Genomic DNA, 9,543 nt, shown 5'->3' on the forward strand with positions numbered 1-9,543 from the left:
AGTTCCTCTGTTGAGATGGGAGAACCTTCCAGAAGGACAACCATCTCTGTAGCACTCTACCAATCAGGCATTTATGGTAGAGTGGCCAGACGGAAGCCACTCCTCAGTAAAAGGCACGACAGCCTGCTTGGAGTTTGCGAAAAGGCACCTAAAGACTCTCAGACCATGAGAAACAAGATTTTCTGGTCTGATGAAACCAAGATTGAATGCCTTGGCCTGAATGCCAAGTGTCACGTCTGGAGTAAACCTCGCACCATCCCTACGGTGAAGCATGGTGGTGGCAGCATGCTGTGGGGATGTTTTTCAACGGCAGGAACTAGTAGAATAGTCAGGTTCAAGGGAAAATTGAACGGAGCAAAGTACAGAGAGATCCTTGATGAAAACCTGCACCAGAGCGCTCAGGACCTCAGACTAGGGCAAAGATTTACCTTCCAACAGGACAACGAACCTAAGCACACAGCCAAAACAACGCAGGAGTGGCTTCGGGACAAGTCTCTGAATGTCCTTGAGTGGCCCAGCCAGAGCCAGGACTTGAACCCGATCGAACAGCTCTGGAGAGACATAAATTGCTGTGCAGCAACACTCCCCATTCAATCTGACAGAGCTTGAGAGGATCTGCAGAGAAGAATAGGAGAAACTCCCCAAATACAGGTGTGCCAAGCTTGTAGCGTCATACCCAATAAGACTCAATGCTGTAATCGCTGCCAAAGATGCTTCAACAAAGTACTGAGTAAAGGCTCTGAATACTTATGTAAATGTCATATTTTTTTTTTTAAATATAAATTCGCAAAAATGTGTAAACTGTTTTTGCTTTGTCATTATGGGTATTGTGTGAAAGCTTGATGAGGGGAAAAAAACAATTTAATACATTTTAGAATAAGACTAATGTAACAAAATGTGGAAAAAGTAAAGGGGTACTTTCTGAAGGCACTGTAGACCCACAACTGGGTATGAATGAAAATCTTACTCTGTGGCGCCCGTGTGGCCTAGTGGTAACACTTCCAGCACTATTCAAACAGTACATGTTACAACTGCAATCTTCTGCACTGTCTAGACTATAAATAGAGCTTGAGAAAAGAAGTATCGTAAGGATGGTGGAATTCCATTCTTCTTTAAAAAAGAAAAGAAATTAAATAATATTGTTCGGTCAACACCCCATGGGGAATTAATTTGCTCTGTCAACCAATCCCAAATTGAGTCAACTGTCACCCAATGCACATCTGCTCCACCACCACAATCTGCCAACCCCCTTGTATTGGATAACGTTCCCCCTGATCATTGTTTCCACAGCACCCTGGCCTTCCCTTGCAGACTCCATGCAAAGCAGGCAATCAGGAGCCATCTCTCTCCTTTTCCACATGGTCTTCCACTCCCTCCCTCCCTCTCTTTCCCTCCTACCCTCCCCCTCAGGCTCTCGCCATATGTCAAACATCACTAAAAATATGACAACAAAAGTACATGTCACACAACCAAATTGCATGTGGAAAGTGAATGCAACAGGTGACAAGTGAACTGCTGTCTGCCCATTGACCTGCAGGCTGGAGGGTTGGTGAGTTGTGGTGGGGTGGAGTGAACATAGATTCCTATGATAATAGGAATCTCAAACCCTCTGAAGGAGTTGTGTAACATTGTAGCAGCAAGGGGCAGGATTTACAGTGTGACATTATGGGGAAAGAGGACTATAAGTTGAGGGCCACCTCTCAGGCACCTGCAAACAAACAAGCAAGCAGCAAAGCAGAAGACAGCTGGGGTAATTTGCCAAAGTGCATTTAAGGATATTATACTTCACCGTGAGCTCTACAAACAGACCAACAGCAACCATGTCAGCACACATCAGCCTGCTCCTTCTCTTCACCGTGTGTGTGTCCATGCAGGAAGGTGAGTACTACAGCGCTATTACTATAATAAATTATCTTAGGAATTGTTATTTCTTCCACAAGCAAAAATAGACTTAATCATGTCATTGAAGTATTGAAAAATAATGGTCAAGTGTCTTCCACTGATCATTTTTTGAATACATAACTAAATACAAAATATCACTTTGGAATGACGCACTATATACAAAATTATGTAATTGTATTGAGGTTCTGCATCAACAAAATACTGGCTGACTTTCCATTTAAACTAATTAATATCCCTATACAATGATGACATGGTTCAGCATTGACTAGATGTTTTTATTGCAATATAAAGACTTACTCATAAGCACACTCATTATATTCTGTGACAAGATATACAAAGCAACAAAGAGACACGTTTCACCAAGCCCCGTTCCAACTGTCCCATCATCAATGAAGATTTATCGTTAACACATTAAGACCAGTGTTACATCTCACTTCAACCTTGCTGACTAGCTCAGGGGTACAATTCTCAAATGTTAATTCTCTGGAGAACCTCTTCATCTCACACAGCAAATGGATTATCTTGTATTTGAGTGATCTTGGTTGTCAAAAGCACCTTAAACTTGAACTTGTGAGAGCATGACAATGTTTGCTTGCTGGTTGTAGACTTATCATTGTACAGTCAGAAAATACCAGAGGCTGTGTTTCTCCATACTCTGGTCATCTCTGTATCGGGAAAATGAGATGTACTGACTCCACTGGAACACTAGCACACATTCCCTTCCTATCGAGGGACCCACTTACTTACTTAACAGTCAATAAAGAGGTGAAGTCTCCTCCAAATGTCCATTTGCCCTTCACTATTGGCATTGGCACTCCCTTCAGAATGTTTGAACAGACAGATAACAGAGATTACAGATGATTACTAGTTTTCCACGGAAAGGATTGATTAGACTGGTGTGATAGATCAAGGCAAATAGCGGAGTACCGGTAATAATACATTTGTCTAGTGTCCCTTTATGCTGGTGACAGGGTTGGGGAGTAAGGGATTACAAAAAAACTGTAATCTGTTACATTACCAGCAAAAATATTGTAATCAGATTACAGATACTTTTGAAAAACTAGATTACTTTGAGGATTACTTTTAAATTCAGAAAGGATGTTCGCGAAAAAAATCTTTGACACTTCTCTGTTTTCTCAATGACATTCAAATCAGCATTGAAAAAAGGCACAAGTTTATGTTTGTTCCATCTGAGCGAGTCTGACCACAAGTCAGAGGCCACTATGATGACACACCAAATGTGTTTGATGGATCGCGGGGAAAATGCAGGAACAGGCTTTTGTAGGCTACAATCTAAGCTATGCTTTCCAATGGTGCGACTGCTGTCGGCATCCAAAGATTATCCAACTTGAATAAACGCTTGGAGGTAAGGATGACAGCAGTGGTGTAGTCTACAGTGATACAGATATCACTTATTATTGATATCTGCATCGATGTAATTGTGAATCACACTTCTGCTCTCTCATTTAGTTTTTTGCGTGTTACGGATTGTGGTTGTTGTGGATGGCTGTTCACAAATCTAAATGTGTATTTGAACCCAATAATGGTTGAAGTCAAGAAGTTTAAGCTGCCTATCAATCATTGTTTTTGAAACCAGTGGACAGCCAGTGAAAAATGCGCTCTTGTAACAGCTGCATAGTGCGGATCCCAGCCTATGGAATACAAGTGGGGCTTTTAGAGCTCAATCTAATTCATGCTGATTAAAAAAAAATAATAATAAGCCATAGGCCTAATGGACACATGCTCAAACTCGCACACTTTTGATAGATTTAAAGGGGCAATCTGTAGTTGCTACATCCATTTTTGGATTTATAAATGATATATGGATTTAATAAATGGATCATTTTTGGATTTATAATGATCCATTTATTATTGAGGAATATAATTTGTAAATGACTCATGAGTTTAGTTCAAATGTCACACTGTCACGTCCTGACCAGTAAAGAGGTTATTTGTTATTGTAGTTTGGTCAGGACGTGGCAGGGGGTGTTTGTTTAATGTGTTTCGGGGTTTGTTGGGCAATGTTCTATGTTAGTCTATTTCTATGTCTGTGTCTAGTTTATCTATTTCTATGCTTAGTTTATTGGTTTGACCTTCAATTGGAGGCAGCTGTTTCTCATTGCCTCTAATTGAAGGTCCTATTTAGTAGGGTGTTTTTTCATGGGTTTTTGTGGGTAGTTGTTCCGTGTGTAGCTGTGTGCCTCACAGGACTGTTTCTAGTTGTTGGTTTTTTGATTAAGTGTTTATTTTGGGTTTTCTTCACAATAAAGAAGATGAGTATTCACATTCCCGCTGCGCCTTGGTTCCATCTTTACGACGAGCGTGACACACACTCCATGAGAAACCAAAATATAAGCTTGTTTTTCTCCAATATTTGTAAACATTGTAAATGTAATCAAACACTGTATAGTCTCATAACATGGTTAAAACAATACTTTTAATATCATGGATGGTCAGTCCTTGCATCCATAGCTCTGTCTATTAATCTGAGAGTGATTATATTTCTCCAGGCCCATCCCTCAGCTTTTTACCAAAACAGAGGCGGGGCGACCATTTTATTGTTTCATCTGTGGATTTGCCCTTTAAACAGCTGCATATTATCAAGATATCAAAGTGTCACCAACAAAAAGGTAAACTATAGGCCTCTAGAAAATGCAGCATATTGCATTAATTTTTCACATGTAAATAGCACTTTCAGTAGTGCTCAAAACATGCCATTTAATGAGTGCAGCATTTATTTATCAACTCGAATCAATGAGCCCAATCAGTCCATGACAACAAAATCATAAACAACAGAGTAGGGCTGGCTAATAAGTCCTTAGTTTTGGGGTTATGCTCAGGTAAAACAATTTGGATAATCTATACTTACCATGTTTCCAAGTCCTATTCTTGAAGATCAAGGGGTATAACATTTATCGGAATACCTGGAATTCTGATAGAGCCAAAGGTGACTTTGGTTTTTAATGTAAAGACATAATTTAATCGTATTATTATTATTTGTAGCTGAAAGCAGAAGCCTACATAACGAACCCATAAAGTAAAATGTAACATCCATATATGGCCAGCTATGTAAACTTTAACACTGATTTATCCTGCAATAGATGTCGTTCTATTGGTAACATACCTATTTGTCTTCTTCTAATGCCTCTTAAGGGGAAAGTAATCTAAAAGTAATGGAATGTAATCAGATTACGTTACTGAGTTTGGGTAATCCAAAAGTTATGTTATGGTTAACAATTTTGGACAGGTAACTAGTAACTGTAAAGAATTACGTTTAGAAGGTAACCTACCCAACCCTGGCTGGTGGATTGTACGGTCTTGATGCACCAGGATTGGTTTCTTAGCTATATCCTGTCATGTCTGTCATGTAGAATTTGGACTTCCACTGTCAGAGAGGCCTAAATCCAGTGAGCTGGCTCCACCTCACAGAGTGCGGACCAAACGCTGTGCCTGCAACAATCAGCTGGACTCTGAATGCCACTACTTTTGCCATCTCGACATCATCTGGGTCAATACACCAAGGTGGGCACACACACCTCACAGAAACATATGCATTCACAGAGAGAAACACATGCACATACACTTACTTACACTACACACCATGAAAGACGTCAAACAAATACTTACTCAGCTTTGCAGACATATACTTGAGCAAATCACTTATGTGGGTCAATTATGTCACAGTGTGATGATATCAACATTAATATTTGCACCTTTTTTATTTTAGCTGTGTATCATTGGTATCAATATGACATTATTCTGGCAATCATCCCTGTCTTGCAACACTGCATTTTATTAATGTCAAGGAACAAAGTCTATAAACATTGTGGTTATATCTTGAGAGTGACTGATAAAACTGATATTCCCTTTCTCTCTTTCCCTTTCTGTAGTAAGACCACTGTTTACGGCTTGGGCAGCCCTCTGTCTCGTCGCCGTAGGTCTGCCGGTCGCTGTGTGTGTGCCGACTCTGACGACCACACCTGCACCAGCTTCTGTCAGGACAGGTGAGTTGGGGTCAAAGCAATGGCCAAGACACCATCACACACACCCCCACCACCACAGACAGACAGATACTCAGAGACTGTGGAATGTTCTAGTTTTATTAGTTAGCCATTTGAGTACACAGAACAAGAGGGACTCTCTGTTGAAGCTCTTCAAGGTGCACAAGGTGTGGTCTGAGAACATAGCTCACTTCTCCGGGATGCTATTATTAGCTTGAGGGAGTGTTGTTGTGTGTATCACACAGGCGTTCCCTCTCGTGGTGGAATGAATCTGCACCACAATGTTACGGAGTGTTCGAAGGGGCAGTGTAATCCCAGGCTGTGTAATCCCGACTGCATGTTTTGATTGGTTGAAGGGACAGGGGAGTGAAGTGTCTTGGAGTCTCAAGAATTGAAAGGCTGAGTTTGGAATTAATGGTTGCTAAGGATGATAGAGAAACAAATACAGGCACCTGGAGACACCCAGAGACTCATTGTACTCATTGTTCCTCATTGGGAGACAAACAGGGGTCATTTTTCACTCAGGGAGACATAGGGCTCTATTCAATCCGTATCGTTACAGCGGGATTAAAATTGAAAGGCAATGTTCCTGCGTTAACGGAGACTGCATTAACGGTAAACGCTGCATACAGAATGTTGGCTCAATCACAAATTACCTTTACATTTCTAGCGTGCAATCTGTAACGCTACATGCTTGGATAGAGCCGTTAGACATTATATTGTAAAGACATTGTTGTTTGGTCTATGACCTTGCAATGATGTCAGTAAAACGTTTAGTGTACAATAAAGTACAATAAAGTTGTCTTTAGATTGCCAAATTGGCAAAAAAAAGAGGCAACAGTTTTTTACACACCTGATTCTTTGATCAAAGATATTGTGAGAATTCACTGATCTGAGTTTGTTTGAAGTGTATCTACAGTGCCTTCAGAAGTATTCATACCCCTTGACTTTTCTACTTTTTGTTGTGTTACAGCCTGAATTCAAAATGGATGAAATATAATTTTTTTCCCACACATCTACACACATTACCCAATAATGACAAAGGAAAAACATGTTTTTAGAGAATTGTGCAAATTTATTGAAAATGAAATACAGAAATATATAATTTACATAAGTATTCACACCCCTGAGTCAATACTTTGTAGAAGCACTTTTGGCAGCGATTACACCTCTGAGTCTTTCTGGATAAGTCTCTAAGAGCTTTCCACACCTGGATTGTGCAACATTTGGCCAGTATTCTTGTCAAAATTCTTAAAACTTTGTCAAATTGGTTATTGATCATTGTTAGACAACCATTTTCAGGTCTTGCCATAGATTTTCAAGTAGATTTAAGTCTAAATTGTAACTTGGCCACATTCTCTGTCTTCTTAGTAACCAACTCCAGTGTAGAAATGGCCTTGTGTTTTCGGTTATTGTCCTGCTGAAAGGTGAATTAATCTCCCAGTGTCTGGTGAAAAGCAGACTGAACTAGGATTCCCTCTAAGATTTTGCCTGCGCTTAGCTCTGTTCCGTTTATTTTTTTATCCTGAAAAAGTCCCCAGTCCTTTAACGATAACAAGCATACCTATAACATGATACAACCACCAGTATGCTTAAAAATATGGAGAGTGGTACTCATTAATGTGTTGTATGTTTGGAGCAAATCCAATAACACTTTGTATTCAGGACAAAAAGTTAATTGCTTTGCCAATTTTTCAGTATTACTTTAGTGCCTTGTTGCAAACAGGATGCATGTTCTGGAATATTTTTATTCTGTACTGACTTCCTTCTTTTCCCTCTGTCAATTAGGTTAGTATTGTGGAGTAACTACAATGCTGTACATCCATCATCAGTTTTCTCCTATCACAGCCACTAAACTCTGTAACTGTTTTAAAGTCACCATTGGCATCATGGTGAAATCCCTGCGCGGTTTTCCTCCTCTCCAGCAACTGAATTAGGAAAGACGCCTGTATCTTTTGTAATGACTGGGTGTGTTGATACACCATCCAAAGTGTAATTAATAACTTCACCATGCTCAAAGGGATATTCAATGTCTGCTTTTTATTTTTATTTTACCCATCTACCAAAAGGTGCCCTTCTTTGCAAGGCATTGGAAAACCTCCCTGGTCTTTGTGGTTGAGTCTGTGTTTGAAATGTACTGCTCGACTGAGGGACCTTACAATTATCTGTATGCGTTTGGTACAGAGATGAGGTAGTCATTCCAAAATCATGTTAAACACTTTAATGCACACACAGTGAGTCCATGCAACGTATTATGTGACTTGTTAAGCACACTTTTATTCCTGAACTTATTTAGGCTTGCCATAACAAAGGGGTTAAATACTTATTGACTCAAAACATTTAATCTTTTCATGTTTTATTAATTTGTAAAAATGTTCACTTCAACATTATGGGGTATTGTGTGTAGGCCAGTCTGCCCCCATCTCTCTCTATTCTTGTGTGCAGCTCAGATAACTCTTCACCCCAGAGCTCAATTAAGAGCTCCCCAACCTTTTGACTTTCCTTAGGTGAGCTTGGAACAGCTGTTTGCTATTCTGGTTATTATTATTTCATATTGTACCACAAGATGACCTTTCAGAAATATTTCATATTGTACCACAAGATTACCTTTGTTATTATGTTGCTGACCAGTGTCTCTTTCCTCCAAAGATCTATGGTCAGAGCCTCTGAGAGAGCCAGGGGATGGGCCTTTCCACCCAGGAAGGAAGCAGCCAGGGCCCCTGGGCTTAATGAGCGCTAAACAACATTGTGTGGCAGACAGAGTGAGGAGTGAAGAGCGAGTACCAGAACAAATGACACTCTAACATGGAGAGGAGCAGAACAAAGGGCGGCTGATAGAGAGATGTGTCACATGCAGGAAGGCCACAGACCGGTGGGACTGCCTGTCTGTTTGCACCCATAAATAGAGGTTGGAAAACACAATGTGATAGAGGCCTGAAGACAGAGAATAGACGCTAGATCCAAACCTTGAGGGATGGATCAGGCATGATGCATACAGGCTATTTGTGCAGCAAAATGTTTATGTTAGGGGCAAGAGGGACAAGGATGGTCCATGCTACTGGCAGACTCTGGCCAGGTAGCCTTAGAGGAGAGAACAGTTGATGTGTTTATGCTGGTTGTCTGTGTTCAAAACAGTGGCAGACCATTGCTGTCATGATGGAAAGAATGTAACAGGGAGAATATGACTGATACGATCATCAAAATGATGTATGAGATAACCACTGTGTTTTTCTCATTCTTTTGCCAAACATATTTAATCTCTCCTTTATTTGATTTGTATAATAACAACATATTATGATTGCTATGCAGGTTATTCATCAAGGAAAATGACTGAGGTCATTTCAAGGTGCAATGTTTAGGATTATACACTGAGTGTTCAAAACATTAAGAATACCTTCCTAATATTGAGTTGTAAAGTTGACTGTATGTCCTTTGGGTGGTGGACCATTCTTGATACACACGGGAAACTGTTGAATGTGAAAATCCCAGCAGCATGACACAAACCGGTGAGCCTGGCACCTACTATCATACCCTGTTCAAAGGCACTTAAATCTTTTGTCTTGCCCATTTACCCTCTGATTGGCACACATACACAATCCATGTCTCAGATGTGTCAAAGCTTAAAAATCCTTCTTAAACC

General features: G+C 40.2%; 1 protein-coding gene across 1 annotated transcript; it reads left to right on the plus strand.

The window, feature by feature from the left end:
• Positions 1-1,645: 1,645 nt before the first annotated feature.
• LOC115175378 (endothelin-2) lies at positions 1,646-9,339 on the plus strand. The gene is made up of 4 exons (XM_029734611.1): positions 1,646-1,878; positions 5,274-5,424; positions 5,793-5,906; positions 8,553-9,339. Exons 1-4 carry the CDS (start codon positions 1,821-1,823, stop codon positions 8,641-8,643), a joined length of 414 nt encoding a protein of 137 aa, XP_029590471.1. The 5' UTR covers positions 1,646-1,820; the 3' UTR covers positions 8,644-9,339.
• Positions 9,340-9,543: the final 204 nt, after the last annotated feature.

Source organism: Salmo trutta, chromosome 3 (assembly GCF_901001165.1).
Source record: "Salmo trutta chromosome 3, fSalTru1.1, whole genome shotgun sequence".
In the NCBI taxonomy this organism is placed as follows: domain Eukaryota; kingdom Metazoa; phylum Chordata; class Actinopteri; order Salmoniformes; family Salmonidae; genus Salmo; species Salmo trutta.